Source organism: Ambystoma mexicanum, chromosome 1p (assembly GCF_040938575.1).
Source record: "Ambystoma mexicanum isolate Mex_15411 chromosome 1p, UKY_AmexF1_1, whole genome shotgun sequence".
Taxonomy (NCBI): domain Eukaryota; kingdom Metazoa; phylum Chordata; class Amphibia; order Caudata; family Ambystomatidae; genus Ambystoma; species Ambystoma mexicanum.
Genome location: NC_090921.1, coordinates 1422040948 through 1422062822, shown reverse-complemented (window position 1 = coordinate 1422062822; position 21875 = coordinate 1422040948). Strand labels below are relative to the sequence as shown.

Sequence of the window (21875 nt, the reverse complement as noted above, 5' to 3'; positions counted from 1 at the left end):
CGTGTGGTACAGCCTTAGTACTTGAAGCAGGGTATCTCACTTGTACTGTGCATTGGTCAGATGTCCCGCAGGGACATGAGTGCCCATTCATGCTCCATGTGCATTGCACGCATGCCCCTATGTGTCCTTGACTGGATGATCACTGTAATACAAGTCCTGGGTGACATACATTGCATGGCATCTCATCAGCCTTCCCATGTCAACTGTGGGTCAGTACTGCGTTGCACACATGTTTAGGGTCTGACAATCTGTGTGGCTCACAGGCCTCAGCCTGTTTAATGGCCAATGACTCTGTCCAACTGATGTAGTGTCTTCTTCACACGTGGGTGGCCTCCAGAGTTTTCATCATGTGTCCTGCTTACTGTCCCATCATCATTTGCAGTGTTGTCACTTGAATCACATTAAGCTGTTGATGCCAGTCAACACTGCCTGTCAATACACAGGTCTATGGTCAGCCTTTTGATACCATGCTAGGCATCCCTGCTTTTGTGCTTGGGTGGAAGGGTGCTTGGCTTCTAGATATGGTACACATTGAATGCACAATGCACGTGATGCCTGAATTTGTCCTTGCACTGCCTTCACATTTCCTGACACACACCATGGAGTCCTTGTACATGTAGGTAGTGAGTGGCGTATACATTTTCTGCACTGCATAGACCCACTTCCATGGAAACTGCCACCTTTCAACAGGTCTGATCACAGAAGCAATTCACAGTTGACCCAGCATGCATGCCAGGTTATATGTTGTGTGTCACATGTCTTCCTGATGCGTTTGTTGTCGGTGTGTGTGTGTGTTGTGTGCTTCTAACATGTGTAGTGATCTTTTTTCTCTCTATTTTTCAGGTGATGATGCAATGGAGGCGGAGGATGGTGTTGTCATGCCAGGCACAGGGTTGTTACCACTACATCAACCCGGCACAAGTGGGGGTCGTGGGGTGGTAGGCCACAAAAACCCCCAAGTGCTACAGTCCATCTAGTCTCTGGCTGCCTATGAGTCCAGCCTTGATGATGACTCTGACGTCCATGTCGAGTTGGATGAGCATCAAGTCCATGTGTCAGGGGTGAGTGATTCTGATGTGGACACTCCTCTGTCCACGACACCTGCACTGAGGGATCAGACAGACTTGGTTCCTCTGCCCGTGGTGTATCGGTACGCAGGGTCACCCTCCACACCAGTCACTGATGTGCCTGGGATAGCACATCGACAGGGGCATGTAGTCGTGCAGCCGTGAGTGGTGCTAACACAGCGAGGACACCCGGTCCTTGGGTCCCACAGGGGTCAAGCCCAGCAACGTGGTCACCGCGCGCAACCGCAGTATACTGAGTGGGAGCAAGACATGACTGCCAATTCAGAACGGCAGGGGGCAGCAACAGGGGGCAGCAATGGAGAACATCGCTGAGAGCATGGAGCGCGTGGCCCGATCTGTGCTCCCCCCTGCTAGGCAGGTGCTTCTCCAGCAGCAGGCGGCACGGTCCACGGCCCGCTCGCTCAGGCTGGGCATGGCGGCCTCAGACAGGGCATGTCAGGCTGAAATGTCGTCTCTGCGTCAAGCAATTGCTGCTGACGCAGAGGCGCACATGGATGCCCTGAGGGAGGAGTATGCTTCCCTCAAATCCACTCTGGGTGTCCTTATGATGTCCCAGAGGCAGCGGGCAGAGGAGAGGTTTGCACAGCTTGAGCGTACCATCTCGGCTCAGCTACAGACTTGCCGGGAGGTGCAACGGTTGTCCAGCCAGGCCTTGCAGGAGGAACTCCGTGTTACACGTGCTACCTTGCAAGAGGAAGCACATGTATCACGTGAGGTTCTGGATGCAGACCTACGTCACATCACCACACAGAACCAGGCTCACCCGTCCGGCAGACTTGCTGCCGACGAGGGGCAAGCTGTGGCTAGGCGTGGCCAGGCTACTGTGCCACGACCTCCTTTCCAGGATGAGCCAGACTCGGACGACCATCTATCTCCCACATAGGTCGGGCTGTGCAGGAGTTGAGCCCATGGAGGTTTTTTTTTTGGCTCAGTATCATCGCATGTGGGTGTTGAGCAGCACCCTGTACCTCCCCCCTCCTGGGTGCCTCCCCTCCCCCCGGGTCGTATGTGGCCATTTTTTATTTTTCTTTTAGTTTAGTTAGTTAAGTTTCTGTTTGATAGTTAGTTTAATTAGGTAATGTAGGTTTTTCATAGTTAGTGTAATTAGTTAATATAGATTAAAATTGCTTGTTTATTGTGCTTTCATGGTGACGGTGCGGTGCTTTGTGGCTTTTGAAGGCATCCACTGTCTGTTCCAGCTGGGCCCTTCAGGGTTGTCTTGTGTTTGTGTTTGCTGCTTGGGGTCCTTGACTCACATATGCCACTCCTGCCTCCCTTATCCATGGGTTCGCAAGGATGGTTCGGTGTGACAGCCTATTACAGAAGGGCTTTGGACTGTCATATCTGTGGCATGTCTGGTGCTGTGTAACCTGTGTTGACACCCCTAGTGGGGATGATTGCGGTGTTATTGTCCACTGTTCAGCTTTTGCTAGATGGGGTGTTTCATGATTAATGTGTACATTCATTGCTATGCATTGTGTAGTATGTTTCTTATCTTTACTGTACACGTGCTTGTTCCAATTCATGCCGTAGATAGTGTGTTCCACACTTTGGATGTGAAAGACGGACTGATGGTGTGATTTCTGATGTAAGTCCCTGACATGGTCCAGTAATGAGAAGCCTGAAGATACACACACAGATGACTTTAAAGCATTAATCATGTGTTTCATGCCCTTTCTGCAGGGGGATGAGCCTCCAGACCACCTTTGCCAGCAGACATGGCCCATTGGACGTCTGAATTCTGTACACGTTTGTTGGTGCCCTCGTGCACATGTGTGTACAAGCAGAGGCACAGGGATTGCAGACCTACATCCTAGAACTGCTGACGTGTTCCAAGGAACTCCAGGCAAGGTGAGCATCACAGGGGGGCCACAACACAGCAAAGCTTGCACCAGGCGAGTTGCACATGCAGGCTTAGTAACAGCACTGAGGGTGAGCTTGGATGAATATTGGTGTTGAAGCACAAAATACAGCTGAGATGTGTTGGTGGACTGATGGCTGTTGATTGTAAGGTTGTCTGGGGCACCTGCAGGGGCAGTGGCACATACCCTCTGGTACACCAAGGTCCATTGAGGCACTTGTATCAACAATGTAGCCTTCTGAGACATGGAAAGGGGCAGCTCACAGGGACATACAGCAAGGGACATACTTGGGTGCAGTGCATTTCATTTCCATGTACATTTTGAAACATGCACTGCCTACTTTGTTTTGGTCATGGTGGAACACGACTTGTTCTGAAGTCATGCCTTGCTATATGGGTCTGTCTGCTTACCCAGGGAACATTGCATGTTGTGTGAATTGTGACACATTGGTGTTCCATTTGCCACGCACCCACCGGCGGCTGACTTACTGCATTGACTTGTACGACCCATCACAGGGGTAATGTTACATATGGGTATGAAGCAACTACACCAGATTGTCTGTTTGTAGAGTAGTTTGTTGCTATGGGGCATATTTGGTGGTGTGTTTTTGTGTTATGGGCACAGACAGATTATTAACTGTGGCTCTCTTTGCAGCATTGAAGTGCTCCTGTAACCGGACCTGAGAGTGCGCAGGCAGGAGGCCAGCACTCAAAACCAGAGCTAAGTGTCTTGTTGTTTTTCTTTCAAACTGCTCTGCATAGGCTTGCTGGGGGGTGCACTAATGCATGGATGAATGTGTAATTCAATTTGGTATGTTTGTTTTCCCCTAATCACCCGGAGTCCTATCCAATTTTAAACCCTGTACCCTCTACCCGGTGTTCCTGCTTCCCGTACCTATCCAAGCAACGTTCCCTGACCCGTTTTCCCCTCTGGGGTTGCGGATGCCTGTGTAAGCCCCAAACTTGCCACCGCCAAAACACTAGAGAGGGTGGTTGGTTCATGCCACTCCTAAGCCTGGACTACAGAAGGCCATGACAATGATGTCCAAGTGTGTTTGGATTGTGAATGTGTTCATGCAGGTAGTACATTTTCGTGCATTCCCTACTTTCATGTGTCATTCCTCCTCCCCTCTCCTGCCACCCATTCCAGTTATCCAGTGTGCCAACACCTGTCCCGACTGCATATCCCTGACCCTCCTTCCCAACCAGGGTCTCAGAGGCCTGTGTGAGTTTGACCTTGCAGGCACCCGGGCCACGGTGGAGGTGGTTGTTTCGTGCCACTCCTGCGCCTGTGCACGGGACCTGTGACAGTACACAAGTTCATGGTGCATCATTCTATGTTATGTACCATACATGGTTCACATCCTGTTGTGACATTGTTTTACTGTGCTACCTTGGTTGTTACATCATTGTGGTAGTACTTGGCCTTTGTGAGGTACTGCTACGTCAAGTCATCTACTGGAGGGTATTCTGGTTCGTTTTTCTGGATTGGATTTTGTGATTTTGCAAATGAGGGTGGACTCTGAGGGTGCAGGCACCTTTTTACACACAAGGTGGGAGATGGTGACGAAGGGGAAGGGTGATCCTGTGGCCAGGCGAAATTGAAGGTTGAAGGCTCCTTGACCCAGGTGCAGTTGAGTGGTCATGGTCATTTGTGTGGGAGGGGTGGTGTTTTGTTGTTGATAGTGCCTTGCCCTGCAGTGTGATGGGAACCCTGACATTGTAATTGCGGTATCCTATGTACATGTTGTGTTCTGCTGATCAATGCCTGTTCATGTGTTGTGTTTACCTTTTAGGTGTGAGGGGATAGTTTTGGTTTGACATGCTGGGGTGTGCACATGGTGAATGTTCACATGTGATGTGTAGAGGACACTGATGGTCACTTGATTGCACATGCATATGTTGAGTGCATGTCCTTACTGACCCACACACATGCACTATGATGCACTACATGTACAACCACCCTTGGATATCCACGTGTACACTCTGTTTGCCTTCTGATGCCCACTGTGTCCCTGCAGCACAAGTTCTGTGACCAATTATGGATCCTGTCCATGCCTAATTTGCTTTTTGATGTGGTTTGTCGCTTAGATGTGATGCTCAGAGTGTGCATCACACACAATAGCTGTTCACTCTGCTGTGCGCTGAGCAGTGTGTTGCAGGAGTTGGACACAGCACACAGAAGCTGCAGTGTTGATTTTGCAATGCACAATGTGCATGTAGACAGGCATTCATTGTTATGTTACGTCTACAACTTTTGTAATGCATTTGGGAATGACTTATTTTGGGTGGGAGGTTGTTGGTCAGTCATTTCATCTGATTCCATGTCAGGCATCATTGTCTGATGCCACTGTACATTTTTGACATGGCAATGTGTACCTTATTGGTACTGTGTTGGTGTATGGCTATTGCTTGCCATGTCATGTTGTGGTTTGGGACGGTTTGAGTGCCATAACAGTGATGGTCATGGCCTGTTTTGCAGGTGTGTGTGATTCACACCTTGCATGTCAGGGTCATCCGCTTCTCAAAGCAACTAGCTGAGGGTAGATCTCTCTCCGCGGCAGGGGCCTCCCTCTGGAATAGCCTTCCTGCCTCACTGGAACTTGAGGAGAACCATCTCCGGTTCCGGAAGCATCTCAGGACCTTCCTCTTTGCTCCTGCTTTCTCTCTCCCTCTCCCTTGCTAAATTCTTCACTGGAACTGCACTGGATCTGCAACTGGGCCACTCTCACCGACCTCAATCCCTGGCCCAGCCACTCTCCACTTGCACTGCCTCCCTGGCAACCCCTGCACTGCGGGACTGTCTCTCTATCCCTACAGCCCCCCCTTCCCAGCACTTGTCTGCACTTGCATTTGCCACCAGCTGGCTATTTATTTGTTTTTTATTCTACTTACCCTGTACTGCACTCCCCCCCTCCCCTTCCCCTTGCACTTTTCCCTTCCCCCCACCCCTGCCCTTGCGCAATCTAAATGACACCTGGCCTAGTAGTATCGTTGTCTGTCTTCCCTTGTTCCCCCCTCCCTGCCTCGTCGCACCTTGAAACACTTGTGTATAGGCATGTTACAAATGCCATATCATGTCATGTCATATGTGTGGCTTTCGGTCACACAGGATAGCTTTTGTTTAAGTAGCTAGGGATGCAGACAATGTGGCACTTCCATGGCAACTATCTCAGGGTGGTAGGGTTGTGACAGTTGACTATCTCTTTGTCATCATCGATTGTCACCTGGTATGTGCCAGGCCTGTGTGCACTCCGCAGGGGTGGGAGTTTAGGCGAAAAATGTGGCCACAAGCTGGGTCCGGGCTTCCTCGCCACGTGCCCTGTCCCCTCCCATGGGCAGCGCCTGTGCCTGTGATTGGGGATGTGGGGGCACCACCATGTCCACCGGTACGCCCTGCCATGTTGTAACATTGTGCAGGACACATGCTGCCACAATGATCCTGCACACTACTGGGGGTGCATAGAGTAGCTGCGCCCGCCAGAGCGGTCAAGGGAGCGGAAACGTGACTTGAGCACTCCGAATGTGCGTTCCACTATGGCCCTGGTTGCAATATGGGCGGCGTTGTATCTTACCTGGGGTGGTGTGGTGGGGTTCCGGGTTGGCGTCATCATGTGGTTGCTCAGAGGGTAGGCACTGTCCCCTGGGGAGGTGTAAATGGTTGTGATTATTGGGGTTTATGTATTTGTGTGTGTGTGTGTGACATGCATGCATGTGCACGGGCATTTGTACTCACCTAGGAGTCAGGTGTCGCCATGCTGCCCAGCTTCCAGGGCCCGGCTCAGGGCAGACATTTTGTATAGGAAACTGTCATGGGTGGAGCCAGCGTAGTTTGCATAGACAGAGGTGATGATTCCCTTTGCATCGCATACCACCTGTACATTGATGGAATGCCTGTGCTTGCGGTTTCGGTAGATGTGCTCAGTGGCCCTAGGTGGACGTAGGGCCACATGGGTGCAATCTATGGCACCGAGCACTTTGGGGAAGTGTGCCACCCTGAAAAAATCCAGGACAACGGCCTGCCTTTCTGCGGGTGTTCTGGGCATGTATATGTGCCTGCGGACTGAGGGGAGCGCTGTCATGATTGCCAGTACCTGGTGTAGGCAGCGTGACTGCGTGGCCTGTGAGACCCCCCCACTATGGCAGTAGTCCACTGAAATGACCCAGTGGCCAAGAAATGCAGGACATTGAGCACCTTCTCCAAGGGGCTCAATGCTTGGGAGCAAAGGGTGGGGGATGTAAGGTCATCTTCCCACTCCCTGACCAGGTCTAGGATGATATGGGGTGGAAACCTATACCTGCCGTAGACCTGGTCGTCAGGCATCCCAAAAAGGCTTGTCCGTGGTGCGAAAATGCGTGCCCTGGCTATTCTCCTCCTGCGGTGTCCCACGATCAGTGCTGCGACAAATGGGGCATTCATCGTAGCTGTATATACGTGTTTGTTGTTTGCGCGCACTTTTATACTGTGCGCGGGGACGCTTCCGCCTGCCTTCGTGTGGCGGACGCGTTTATGCCTGTGTGCGTCTTTTGCCGTGCGCGGGTTTCCTGTATTCAAATCCATGAATACGGGTTGTACGCGTGCTTGTGGGCATTCCGTGTAGTTCCCTGCAGTACTTCCCCAGTTACGCCTTCTTTTTCACGTGTTATTCCCCATTCCGCGTGTTACGCCCACTGTTCCGCCCACTTTGGTTGTGTGCGTCACGCTATGTGCGCTTTTGCTGTGCGCGTAGCACACGCCGTGTGTGCCTGCGTTCGCCATGGCAGGATTTGGCGCACGGACAGCGGGAAACACGCGCAGCGTCTTCCTTGAATCGCACGCGTGCGCTGGGTTTCTCACGCTTCCGCCACCTTGCGCCTGCTTGCGCTGGGATTTTCGGTGTACGTTTGCTCCATGAATCGACCCCAAAGTGTTATCAGGATTGCTTGTTGCATTTCTGTGAAGGAGTAGCGTTTGCAAACACAACTGGTCTGCACCGTTTAAGTAAATTTTTTGAACAATTGGTGGCAATTTCAAAAGAACATTGATTGCTACATTTGCATGCAATTTACACCAGTTGTGTTGGAAAATTTGAATGGACCAGATAGTTCTGTCAGTCATTTGGTGGAACTCCACTTGCTTTTATTAAAGAGGTACTTCTCTTTGAGCAGATGGGTACGTATTTGCCTTTTCACTACATCCTTCCGTGGTTGTGCTAATTGATGGAGTAGTAGCTGCTTTCAATTTCTTTGGTGGTTCTGTTGGGAGATCATGTATAAGTTGTGTTTGTACTACTTTTCTTTTACCAAGTTTTCCTTTTTGAGGAACAGGGTACATTTTGAGATGGGGTGTGTAGAGTGCACATTGTCTTTTGAATAGTCCTTCAAGTGTATGTAGCCATGACAGTGCTATTTTACTCATGCCTTCTTTAAATACTGTGCTTCCAATGCATGATCTAGGGTTGGACCTTGTGATTTATGAATAGTGACTGCAATTGGAAGAGGCAGAGAACTGTTCTCTGCGTACATACATATCTTTGAAAAGAAGGAATCAGGCTGTTGAGCATCCTATCCTTTTAACTTCTGAAAGTTTGTCAAAGTGGATGTTGACAAACTATTATCATGTGGGTATGTCTGGAAGCCAGCAACTGTACCAAGTGCTCCATTAACTAATCCTTGATCCATGTCAAGGTCATGTTTTACCATTACTTTACAGTTTAAACACAAAGTTAACATTTTGTCTAAACCAGCTGTGTTGGAGATAGTTTTCTAAGCTATTTAGTTATGCTGTGGCTTCTTGAAACATAGGCACTGTCATACCCTGCACGTCCACTTTGTCGGTAAAGTTAATTTGCACTGTTGGTTGCATATTTTTTTCAACATTGTTTAATTGAATTGTGCACAGGTTGCTAGGGTTGGCATTAAGGGCATGCATTCTTGTGTGATAATTGTTCCATTATATCAGTAGCACATGTGTTATGCCTGTATAGCTCATGGAGGTGTCTGCTATTTAAGATAGACTGTGCTTCTTTAGAAAGCACATCAATCCGAATGCTTTTTGAAATTTTAGAATAGGTGAGGTCTGCAGACTGACACATGTTTTGCATTAGTTCTCTGTATTGGAAATGTTGCCAGAGGTTTACATTTGCTCTGCTGCCAAGTGTGATACGGCACAGTTTGTGTCCTAAGGTTTTAAAAATAGGTTCACCTTTCACTGGTGTTTATTGAAGATGATGTGTGAAAACAAATTGTTTTTATCCAAAACTCTTTCGTGGTTCGTTTTTAAGGACCTCTTGCAATCTGAGGTAAATCAAAGCCAACATTAGGTTGGAGACCATGCTCACCACATCTTTTGGGAGCATTTACATTTGTTTCAGAATTCTGCGTAGCTTCATAGCAGCTTATGCTGAACGTTTGTAGTATTCTAATTTGTTTTGGTGTTCTACTGGAAGAAGTAGCAATCGGTGTAAAGTAACACCACCTATGTTGTAGGCAGCTAAACCTGTGGGGGCTGTTGCAACAGCTGAAAGCTTGTTTATTTTTGGAGGAACTTGCTGATGATTTTTAATGAGAAAATTTTGCCTGAACCAGCTTTGCCATTTACATGCAGGAGTACAGGTTTATAATTTTCACAACTACAAGTTTTGTTTTTGTGCTGAATATCATGTTCAATCTCTTTAGTTTCTTCCGGAAAAATGCTATGTTGCTCATCTTTGAATTGTGATTTCATTAGAGCAGTTTTCTTCAAATTTCTCATACTGATACATGGTGTTTTCTACTTCAGTCATGGCTAATTCTGCTTTCTGTTTTTTGGCTTACTGTAAGAGAAGGTTGACTGCCCCCATGAGTGTCTTCATTTAGTTGTGCTTGGACTTCTTCCTCTTGTTGGCGTTTATTGTCCAACATGTTTTTGTAGTGTTTGAGATTCATATCTGTTATACTGCTTTCACTTGCATTGAACACATCTTCACAGGAGTTATGGGTGCCCAATAAATCGTCTTTTTTCCATGATTTAAAAAGTTGGAGTAGGGCCACATAGAACAGTTCTCTATGTTGAGGAGTTTTAAATGATGGTTTCATATGATTAATCAGGCTGGCTTTGGTAGGTTTAACCAGACTGCCTTCACAACATTTGACTACGTATTTACCTTTTTTTTTCCATCTGGTTTAATAGTATTCTTGTATGAGAAATTTTGAGCTATGTGGTATAGACGCATTGTTTCCAATGCAGTATTACTGTTTGTGTAGTATATGTCCAATAAATTGTGTTTCCAAATGTCCCGTCTGTTGGGACAGTTTTTGGCTATTTATATCTTGGTACACTTTGAGCACTCTTTTTCTGGATGTAGCAGGACCAAGGCTTAGCCAGACTATGTTTTCAGATTTGCCATATAGGGATGTGCCTGTTAAATGGTCTGCAGCTTCATAGGAACCACATTCTCTGTGGGAGAGCATTTTTATACCAAATCTGTACAATATTTGTGACAGTGTTTCATCAGATATGTCATCCTAGAGGTCTTTCAGCTCTGTTTTCTCAGCTGGTTAAGTAGGCTGTGACATATCGTGCAACAGTAGTGGAATTGTCTGCGATGTATTGCACATCTACATTTGCATTTCACAAGAGGGCAATGATTGAATTGTAATTATTGATGTACTGTGGTGTTAGGCGATTTTCCTTCCACACTGTTTCTAACAGAAGACATGAAGCGGTTTACTTGTCCTTTCACTAAAACCAGTCTAGGGAAGCCAAAGCAGCACTTGGTGTAGTATTTTCCTTTGTTTTTATATCTGCGTCAAATACTTGCCACATTTATGTCTTTGAAACCGCTAAATGTGTGCATGTCGCTCACTATGTGTGCTTTCAGAATGGATTTCGCAAGTGACATATTTGTGAATGAACTGTAAAACAGTGGCATCACTGTCCTGACCAAATTTCAGGGGCATCTTTTATCCACCAAAGCATGTGGATGTGTCTTGCTCCTCTGGATTGATATTCTTTTCTCCAAAATAAGTGTTGCACTTCTCTGAGGGGAGGAATTGTTTTATTACAGATGAAGTGCAGCATGGCAATAAATCGGTGATGGAAGTACCTTGACACACTTACAGGTTCAGGAGAGCAGCGTTCTCCTGGTGTTTTCATGTCTATCCCTGCTTTGTTTTCGTTTGATATGAGTAGGAAGTCGTGCAAGTCTTCACATGCATACTCTGCACAATTTAAATTGACAAACCATGTGGGTGGGCCAATGTTGCATAGCATACACGTACAGCTGCGTGCCATCAGAACCATTATTCTTTCAAACCACTCATGTTTGCCAAGAGATTTGTGATACTTGATTGCAAAACTTCATCTTTGTCTTGTACCTTCTGAAGAGGTGCGTGGCAGACATGTTTAAAACATTTGAACCTGTTTTCAATGTGTGTGCTACTACTTCGTAACACAGAGTTGCAAGTTCACTTTTAAAGAGGAGATGGAATATGTATTCAACGTTTTGTCTGAATCTGGGGTCTTCAGAATACATTCGTAAAGAGCGGTATTCTGATGCTGTTATTTTTGTGCATCTTTCATCATACCGACTCACCACTTCCCGACGACAGAGAAGATCTCCTGGCTGGAGAGGCTTCTTCCCCTGACTGGTGGGCACAACCAGTTTACCTTCCTTTCTTCGCACCGCAGCCCGGTTTGTGGTCGAACTGCCTGTGTCAAGCACCCTGGCAGCCGGATAGCCACTCACCACTGAACCGCGAATCACTGGATCGCTCCTTGTACCTGAGAAACTCTGCGGCTGGTTTCTTCCCTGGCAGTGCAACAGACTCCTGTCTTCCTCCATGACGAGATCCCCTCTTCCCCTGGATGAAGCACTGACTTGCACCCGCTGCCAGGAACAACTGCCCCCGCTGGAGTGTTCTCACCACTTTAAGGTACTGTGTCCGCCAGGCCTCCCTTTCTAAAGATTGCTACAAGGTAATAATAACCCCTTAACCTTCTGGACTGGGCTGGCCGCCTTGACCCTCTAACTGGTCCCTTTCTTTGGTCCAACTCCTTTTTGAACCTTTACAAGATTTTTGCGCACTGCAACCGTGTGACCTTGGACACATTTCGTTTGGATCCTCTGAAAGTGGATCCGGCCGCTTGAACTCTAACTTCACGTTTTTACTTTGCCTTTCCCTCTTGCTATGTTCTGATAAAAGTGTTGGGATCTGTTTCAACTTGTTCTCTGCTCTTCTCTCCCTTTTTAAAACAAACTATTAGAGTGCCATCTACGTTAAGCGCTCACCGCTGTCTGAGAATAAGTGGGGCTTTACTTAAGACTTGTCTAATATTCTTTTAAGGGAGTGTATATCTTTTAGTGACCATGTTTTTGAATTGCTTAGTATTAGTGCCTGTGTGTTTTTCTAGATGTGGTTTTAAATAAATAATTATCTCTTTTACACCAAGCCCTGGTCAGTGTTTACTTGTTCTACTGTGTTCTCTTGACCTATTGTGAATACTCTGTATACTGCCTAACTCTTCTTGAGGGAAGTCTGACTGCTCAGCCACAGCTACCAAGTGAATCTGTGTGGTACAGACTGCTACCAAGTGGGTTTGCTGCCAAACACCTGTAGTCCTAAATCTTTTGCAGTGGTCCCAGAGGGAACTGCACAGGTTTCTGCCTAACAGGTGGTTATCAAGCTTTGCAGAGCAGTGTGTGCAAAGTATTGAGGGGTAAGACATTTTTTTTTTCTGCTATAAAGCAGAGAGCTACTTGGAACCATTGGGATTTCTCATTGACTTCTATTTTGTATCCTATATCTAGGGTTTTGGTGCTCTTTGTATAAAGTTCTACGACAACACACATACCTGGTTTGGTACTTCAGCAGATGTGCTTTTAAACTTTGCTATTTATTTTTGTACACGTGTATAAGAAGGTTGCAATTTGTGAGGCTGTTGCTACTTTAGAAAAAAGTGACTGGATTTTTTTTTACGTGTTCTTTCCTTCCAAACTATTTGTTTTGGATGTGGTCTATTTCTTCCCGGAGATGTTTGGCTGTTACATGTAGGAGAATGTGATTTAAATGCTCTGCTTGGAAAGCAGGACCTTTTGCATAGTACAGTCTCTAAATGAGATTTCGTACAGTGGAATGGTGTGTTGCTAACATTTTGATGTGGTGCAAGGTGATTTTGCAAGCAGGCCCAGAAACGCAGGCTTATGAATGTCCTCACAGTCCTGTGTATTTTCGCACTCGACAGGAGTTAATGGTTTGCAACATTTTCTTTCTCATTTTCTCTTTTGCTTTCACAAAGTGATTGAGGAATTGACTTGATTTTTTTGTGCTTTACAGATTGAGGTGCATGGCCATTTCTAGATGGGACGGATTGGTTCACTGCACTGGAGAGTTGATTGTAAATTGGTTGTGGATATTCTTTCAATTGGTGTTTCTTCTACCATAATGTTTTCTACCACTTCATACCCTCGGCCACTGCTATGTATGGCAATTGGGTTTCTTTGCTGTTGTTGTATGCTTCTTCATTGAAATATGGCTCTGCGCTGGTTGTGTGAATCCACTCGCCTGCACAGAAGTTTGCAAAGTTATCTATGTTGACATTGCGTATGTTGCAAAGTTATTTTTATAGTTTCCTAATTAATTTTGTTAGCGGTTTCATTCTGTTTAATATTAATATAAACAATTTCCTTTTGAGGAGCATTGCACTGTCTACAAGAGCTTCCAAGATCAGTTTTCAGTGGTAAGGTTTAAGGGGTGAGCGTGATTTATCCCCTGTTTTTTATAAGGTTCTGACAAACTTTGTGGTGGAGCATTTTTTGTAAAATTATTTTTTTGGAATTCTTACCTTTGGGTACATTAACATTGGTAGATGCAGAGTTAGCTCTAGTGGTAGTTGTAATCTTCTTAATACATTTCTTTTTAGTTTTATATTTTGAACTGAGTCACTTTCTTTCCTGGTACCTGCTTCAGTTTTGCTCAGTGACTGTATTAGCTGTTTTGTTTTCACTTTTTATACAAATTCTGCTAGAGACAGATGGCTATGTATGTTTGTTTTTATTTATAATGCGCGCCAGACCGGAGGTTATCAGGGCGCAGTAGTACAGAATATGCAAGGCTTAAGTTAAAGTGTTTACACAATATGACAGAGGTATATATACAAGGCAGTAGAGGTTAGATATGTACATACATAAAGGATGAAGGTATCAAAAACAGTTAGATACATAAATATATACAAGCAATATGCATCAGGAATCTTATATACAATTGTGTGGACCTACATATCCATGGATTTCAGCAGATTTATATAGTTGAATCTGAATTTTATATAGGGTTGCTCTTCTCTTATAGGATTTGGCAGGGAGTTCCAGAGTTGGGCTGCTTTAACTGGGAAGCTGCCTTCTCCTACCTTAGACAACTTAAATCTAGGTATGCTGAGGCTATTGGAATTACTTGTTCTCATCGGTCTGGTGGAGGTTCTTCTCTGGAACCTATCCATGAGGTAGCTGGGGGCTGCATTATTCACTGCTTTGTGGTCAAGGGATGCAACTTTTAGATTAATTTTATTTTGGGTGGAAAGCCAATGGTTTAGGTGTCTTATCCTAGATATGTGGGATCTTTTAGATATGCCAAGAGCCGCTCTCAGGGCATTATTTTGGAGGGTTTGGATCCTATGGATAGTGGCTTTATTCGCTTCTATGTATAAGGCATTACAATAATCAAGCCTGGATAGAATGAGGGCTCTAGCTAGAATGATGCAATTGTCATCCGAGAGAAAGGGTTTACCTGTTCTGATGAGCTTACAGGTGTAGGCTTTAGCTGATGCCATAGCGTTCAGCAGTTTGGACCAAGAGAGGGTGGAGTCAAGGTAGAATCCAAGTGTCTTTACCTCCTTGGCCACCTTGATAAGGTTCCTATAATTATCCTTTAATTAATCCAGTTCATCAAAAAGGGGCTTAGTAAATATGTTGTATGGGGTAGGGGAAACACATGAGCCCTCTGGTACACAGCAGGTAATAGGGATTGGGTCTGCTGCTGCTGACGGGGAGAACACCCTCATGTTCCTGTCGCTGAGGAAAGACTCAATCCATGTTATCGCCTCTTTGGAAAAATCGACGGCAGAATCTAGGTGGTTGCATAGGACCTTGTGGTCTACCAGATCAAATGCAGCTGAGAGGTCGAGCAGTGGGAGAAGGGCTGTTTTCCCTTAATCTCGTAGCTTATCAATTTGTGCCTTGAGGTCAAGAAGGGCAGTCTCAGTTCCGTGTTGGGGTCAGAAACCTGGCCTTCACACTCCTAAGAGTTTGTGGTTCAAGGACTTTTTGAATGTGATTGTAAGCGACCTTGTCAAGGATTTTTAACAACAATTGAACTGTTGTGATCGTATGGTAATTAGTGGGTATGAGTGGATCTAGTGTTTGCTTTTTTAGCAAAGGCAGCACTCAAGATTGTTTAAGGTTAGTGGGGACAATGCCAGTGCAAATGAGGCATTGATGAGTTTGGAGACAAAAGGGGCGAGTTCTCTTGCAGCATCTCTTATGAGCTGGGCCGGGCAGAGGTCACCCTGGGAGTTGGATGGCTTAAGTGAAAGTGCAACTTTCTTTACCTCGAGAATGGATGTTTTAGTGAAGTTGAATCGGGCTATGGAGTTGTGGTACTTGTTGGGGGTATTTTTGTTGGAATGAGGTGAATGATTGAGTAGGGCTTATTTTTAGCTGTTTTGTTTTGGAGGGTTTTGACTTTGTTGATAAGAGCCTGTTGTGTGTCTGAGCACCATGTTTTGTCTTTGGTACATGTGTAAGGAATGGGGATAGGACCTTGTAGTTCCTTAAGGATGGTAAACAATCCCCTCATGCTAGAGTTGGCATTGGAGGTACGCTTGTTGTATGAATTCCGTTTGGCCTGGTAGATCTCTTTTTTAGAAAGAGATGACATTACCAATCATTTATTCTACTATCTTCTGATGGGAGTAATCTCCATGAGGTTTTGCAACTCCTCTTTAATTGTCAAAGATCTTTTAGTTGGGGAGTATGCCATTTAATTAGGTGGGCTTTAGGGTTGCTTGGTCTAAGTTTTATTGAGGCAATGTTGTCGAGTTTGGTAACATGATGTTGTACTCCTTGACAAGTGTTTCTGGGTCTAAATGGTCTGCCAACTGGTTGAGGGTGGGAAGGATGGCAGGGATCTCTTTATCCGCTGTGATGCATTTTTTATTCCTGGTTAGGCATGGTGGGGCAGTCATGGAGACTAGCGAGAGTGGTCTGGAGGTAGATGGTTCAAAGGATAGGAGGGAGTGGTCCATCCATGGTTGTGGAGTAATCATTGTGATGTTGGCGATATAGTTGTAGTCCGCCACCCAACCCAAAATTCTCCCTTTGAGATGTGTAGGTTCCGTGATTTTTTGTTATACCCAGCTCAGTGAGGGTATTGGCAATGGAGGTGGCAGTTTGTCTAGAGGGTCGTTAAAGCCCAAGTTGATGTCCTTGTGGAGAAGTAGTTGAGAGGTGACTTTGAGATTATTGGAGAGTATGGAGTTGATAGCCTCTTCGAATGAACCGATAGGCCCTGGTGGTCTGTAGATGAGGTAGATAGTCAGGGTCTGGGAATTAAGTAACAGAAGTTTGGCTGTAAGGACTCACATGAGTTAGTGTCTAATGTAGGTATAATTCTCATAGCTAGGCTGGATTTAGTGATGATGGCGATGCCACCTCCTCGCTTCTTGTCTTTATCCTGTCTCAGTATAGTGTAACCATCAGGGATTGTTAATGAGAGAAGGGGTCCTGCAGCTTCATGTAACCACAACTCTGTAATGGCCAGAAAGTCTAGGTTGTTCAATAGTAGCAAGTTTGCTACTTCTGTGGCATGAGCAGTCAAGGATCTGACATTTAAGAGCGCTCCTTTGAGAGGGAGAGCTGCTACTGTGGCAGGAGTGTGAGCGGATTTAATTTTAGTAGGAGGGGGTTGTGGCCTCGTAGTATTGAGGTTGGTGGTATTGTCCCTCTGGCCCTTAGTTCTTTCGTTGGCTGAAGGCAGGGATCTAGTAAGGGGTTTGTAGAGTCTGTTTAATCTTGATCGAAGTCTATAATTTCTGGAGGTTAAGCTGCACGGATTGCTTTGAAGCAAGCTTGGTAGGCTTAATGCAGGGTGATCCATACTGTGTGGGCTGTCTGGTAGTCTGTTAGCCAAGTATTCTTTTGCTATTGGGTCCCTAGCACGAAGCAATAGGTTGGTGATTAGCAGTAGGGTCGATAAGGCGAAGAGAGTATGGATTATAATGCGCATGATGTAATATAACTTTGATTTAATCTTACTCTGCATTAAGGAGTGCCTTCTGGTATAAGGCAACTAGGTTGCGTGTTCTGGTCAGGAAAAATTGTCCATATATGGCGCACAGTACTCAATAGAGACGCTAATAAAATAGGCTAGTTCTGGATTTGATAGGCTAGTTCTTCATTTGACTAGATGGGGCACGCAGTACTCATTAAAATCACTAATAGCGTGGGCTAGTTCCACAGTTAACTAAAAGGGGCACACAGTACTTACGACCAATATTGATGGAATAGGATAGTTCCACATTTGACTGGATGGGGCACATAGTATTCACTGGAGACATTAATAAGGTAGGCTAGTACCACAAGTGGCTATGTGTAGCATCCAGTAATCACTAGAACGGATAAGAATTTCGTGGGGCAGCTAGTAATTGAACGCACAATATTGGAACAATCGTGATGAGACAGTTAGAGCCCTACTTGTCACAGGTTAGTGTAGGTTTAGGTTGCTTTGTCAGTGCAGTTGGTTAATACCAATAGTGCACACATGTGTAGCCGGCAACACAGCACCATGAGGTATGATGGGTCCTACACAGATAGATAGTTTGATTTAAAAGGTTGCAAGGCAATCAGAGTGGCTCAATTCAAAGGTTACAAGGCAATCACAGAGTGGCACAATTCATAGGTTGCAAGGCAATCACAGAGTGGCACAATTCATAGGTTGCAAGGCAATCACAGAGTGGCTCAATTCATAGGTTGCAAGGCAATCACAGAGTGGCTCAATTCATAGGTTGCAAGGCAATCACAGAGTGGCTCAATTCATAGGTTGCAAGGCAATCACAGAGTGGCTCAATACATAGGTTGCAAGGCAATCACAAAGTGGCACAATTCAAAGGTTGCAAGCAGGCACGCACTTTGATAATCATAAAGGGTATAATATAAGTTTACATAGCATTTAGATGGGAGGGATTCCAATGGCCAGCGTTGTGGTCGTCTGAGGTGGCTTTCGATTAAATGCATACAATAACCGGCATGCAATTTGATAATCATATAAGTCATATAGTGCATGTTTAATTTAAATGAGCATTGGCCAGCAAGGTGGGCATACTGGGCTAGGTAGATGGGCATGTTACAAATTCGTATGGTGAGCTACAAAGGAATGTAGTGAACCCGGACACATGTCATGTGGGTGAGCAAAACTGTTGTGGGCATGGCATGACAAGCAGTGAACTTACTTCATATTATAATGTGGGGATGGTCCCAAGTAGCGTGGCGACAGTGCACACTCGTCAAGGTAAGGGTTTAGAGAGATGTGATTTAGCAATAATGAAAAGGTGGCGTTCGCAGTTTGCAATGTTGAGCTGAGAAATTAGTCTTACCCTATGGCCGTGGGCGCGCAGAGGTTTTCGGGTGATTGTAGTAGCTGTCCTGCGGCCCGGACAGGCACAGACAGGCAGTACCCTTAGTGGTGACCCTTGTTGGGTTGGTCCGGCTCACGCCTTCTGGTGAGTAGGATTCACGGAAGTAGGCAGGGACGTCATTTCACCAAAATGCCAGGGGTAGCGGAAGTGACATCACAGTGCCACACCCCCAAGAGTGACATCACAGGAAGTGATGTCATTTGACCACACCCCCACAGGAAGTGATGTCATTTGACCACACCCCACAGGAAGTGATGTCATTAGACCACGCCCCCACCATGACATCACAGGAAGTGGCCTAATAAAGCATTATCGCTCAGTGCATTAAGAAAAAAATGGTTACGATATCAGTGTATTGTGACATTTCATACAAGAATGGATCATCAAAAGGAGCCAGGGCTGCGGAACCGCCCGGGTAAAGAAAGTAGCAGGTGGCAGAGCCATGCTGTGTAGATGGCCACTTCAGTTTGCAGAGTGGCTGTGCTGGAGGCAACCTGTCTCCAGCACAGCCACTCTGCAAACTGCGGGACAGAGTCCCTAATTGCAGGACAATCCAGCGAAATCCGGGACAGTTGGCCACCCTAGCAGTACCGACCTCCAAGCTTCCCAGAGGGGAGCTGGGGGCTCGGTGATCCAATCTGCTCTGTCCTCCTTTGCCCAGCAGTCACTCGCACGTTTGCAGGCTCCATTTGCTCGCCTGTGGTCTTTCTTCTGCCCTGGAAGGGACACCACTGGAATCAATGGCCATGACTATCACTGGGGCGGGCGCCATCATTGTGGAAAGCTGGCTTCCTACATGCTGGGCACACTACTGCTTGCCAACCGGGCATCTTACACTTTCATAGAAAAAAAAGTCATTTCCAAACTCAAAAATGCGCTTAAACTTCCATTCACTAGTGTTCTTTGAAATGTGTATTTTTTTTTTTGTTGGACTATCACTTAGATACAGTGTAATGTTTTGCCCTTTCCTTTGTGTCTCATCATAGGTTAAATTTACAAACATGTTACATGCTTATCAAACTGCTTAATTACAAATACATGCTTCTGTTGTGCTGACAGTAGTTATTAGGAAGTTAAACTGTGGGTTCATGGGTGCCAACTATTGACTTTCACTACAGGGGCAGAAATACCCCGATCTCAGCCCTGAATATAAGCAAACGACTAGCCCAACCCATGCCCTGGCCAAACACATTTTATAGCACTTGTTTTTTTTTTATTATAAGGAATTGCAAAAAGTCATACGATTAACAAGCAATGTTTAATATATAACATCTCAGCAACGGTCTCTCAAATTGCTGAGCTACCCATGTAACATTTTACTGTAGAACATATCTTTGGGTCCGTTTATGTACTAAAAATCACTACATTACCAACAGTATTTTGGGTGCACCACTGCCATGGAAAGGATTTAAGGTGGAATTGATGTACAGTGTGGTAAGAAGCAGCATGAAAGAAATTGCACCGTTTAAAGAATTATTGTGAAGATTTCAATTGAGTGGAGTTCAACTGCCAGCTCCGCCCCCTCCACCAAATACCACCCCCACCCCAGCACTTGTGGGATCCCTTTTTCCATGTTTTCCATTTCCACCACTGGGAGCAGGTCCTGACACCCTTCTGTTCGGTGCCCCCTGTCCCTGCAACCCCCCACGGCCTAGCTACAAGCCCACACTGCGAGAGCATTCCAGCCTTTTACCCCTCCTGCCACCGGGCTTCGTGCCCCCCCACACTCCCCACAGCCTCTCTTTCCTTCTACCTCCATTCCCCCACTCCCCCAGGTCTCAGCCTTTCCTTCTAGCTAGCTTTCATTTTCCTCATGCTTCCGTCCATTTGCCTCTTCAGCCTCCACTCGCCCTCCCTCACCTTCCAGCCTCCATTGGCCTCAGCTTCACTTCCGCTCAATCCCCCCCCCTCACCCTCATCGCCCTCTCCCCAGACATCTTAAATACTGCTTTGCCTGTAATCAGGGGGAGTTCGCGAACTCCTCATCTGCTGTCGTATCACAAGCTTTCAATTAGTCTTCAGAGCTTTTAATAAAGAAAATATTTCAAAGCAAATCCCCAGATGCCCCCGGATCCGCCCCCCTCGTGCAAATATGTGCCGGCGGCGGCCTGCAAGCTGCCGCCGGCATATATTTGCAATGTAGTAAAATGAATTCGGGTGCCGACGGCAGGCCTCAGGCCGCAGCACCAAATTCATGAATTTGGTGCTGCGGCCTGAGGCCTGCCGTCGGCACCCGAATTCATTTTACTACATTGCAAATATATGCCGGCGGCAGCTTGCAGGCCGCCGCCGGCACATATTTGCACGTCAGTAAAATGAATTTGGTGCTGAGGCCTGCCGTCGGCACCCAAATTCATTTTACTACATTGCAAATATATGCCGGCGGCAGCTTGCAGGCCGCCGCCGGCACATATTTGCACGTCAGTAAAATGAATTTGGTGAGCTGCGGCCTGAGGCCTGCCGTCGGCGGCGACCTCGGCTCACGCTCGACTCGAGTCTCTCGACTCAGTCACTCACCTCGAAGTCAGTCACTGGCCTGGCCTCCTCCTTCAGCGGGGGTGGATCGACGTGGGTGGATGCAGCTGGACACAACAGTCAGCCTCAGCTGGCAGCACTGCAGCAGCAAGACGAGAAAGCACCACACGCGTTTCGCGTGCGTCGTGAAATAATCAAAATGGAGGCCAACACAAGCGTCGCAGCACGCTGTGGCCACGCCCCCTCCTCCTCTGATTGGTCAATGGCCAGAGGTCGCAAGAGATTGACAGGGGTCGCTGGCCAATCGCCAGCGGTCTCTCTTGCGACCTCTGGCGACCCCCAAATGACGTCCCTGGAAGTAGGGCCTAACAGCCTATCGGAGGCTCGGAGCATTGCTTAGCAACGCGTAAACAAACATCGATCCTCCATTTTAGATGCCTCTGGTTCCTCATGGTGTGCAAGGTTGTGCACGGCTCGGCGGGGCACTGTAGCCCAGATGAGGGGGAGATTACATTGACATGATGCGGGCAGGGTCAGGCAACATATGCAAATATTTCAGTGTTGTGAAGAAGGCACACTTACCCGCGGAAAGTGGGGAGCGTGCGTACGCTGGAGTGGTCGAGTCGATGTGTTGGTGGCTTCTCCTGGTGGTAACTGTGATGCAGGGGGGCTCCAGCCCTCCCAGGTAGCAGAGATATGCTTTTAGTTTTATCTGCTCTGTTTCTGGTTTGTTTTCTGCCTTATTGCTTTTTGGTAGGCATTCTCTTGTGTCTTTTGGAGAAAAAAGGAAAGTGTGGGTTTGGAT

At 46.5% G+C, this 21875-nt stretch overlaps 1 protein-coding gene across 1 annotated transcript in view; it reads left to right on the top strand.

Annotated features, from left to right (window-relative positions):
* Positions 1-2859: 2859 nt before the first annotated feature.
* LOC138558200 (RNA-binding protein 25-like) overlaps positions 2860-21875 on the top strand; it is a 195180-nt gene continuing 176164 nt past the window's right edge. The window contains exon 1 of the mRNA XM_069642667.1: positions 2860-2939. Coding sequence (XP_069498768.1) covers positions 2860-2939 — 80 coding nt within the window. The remainder of the gene's footprint in view (positions 2940-21875) is intronic.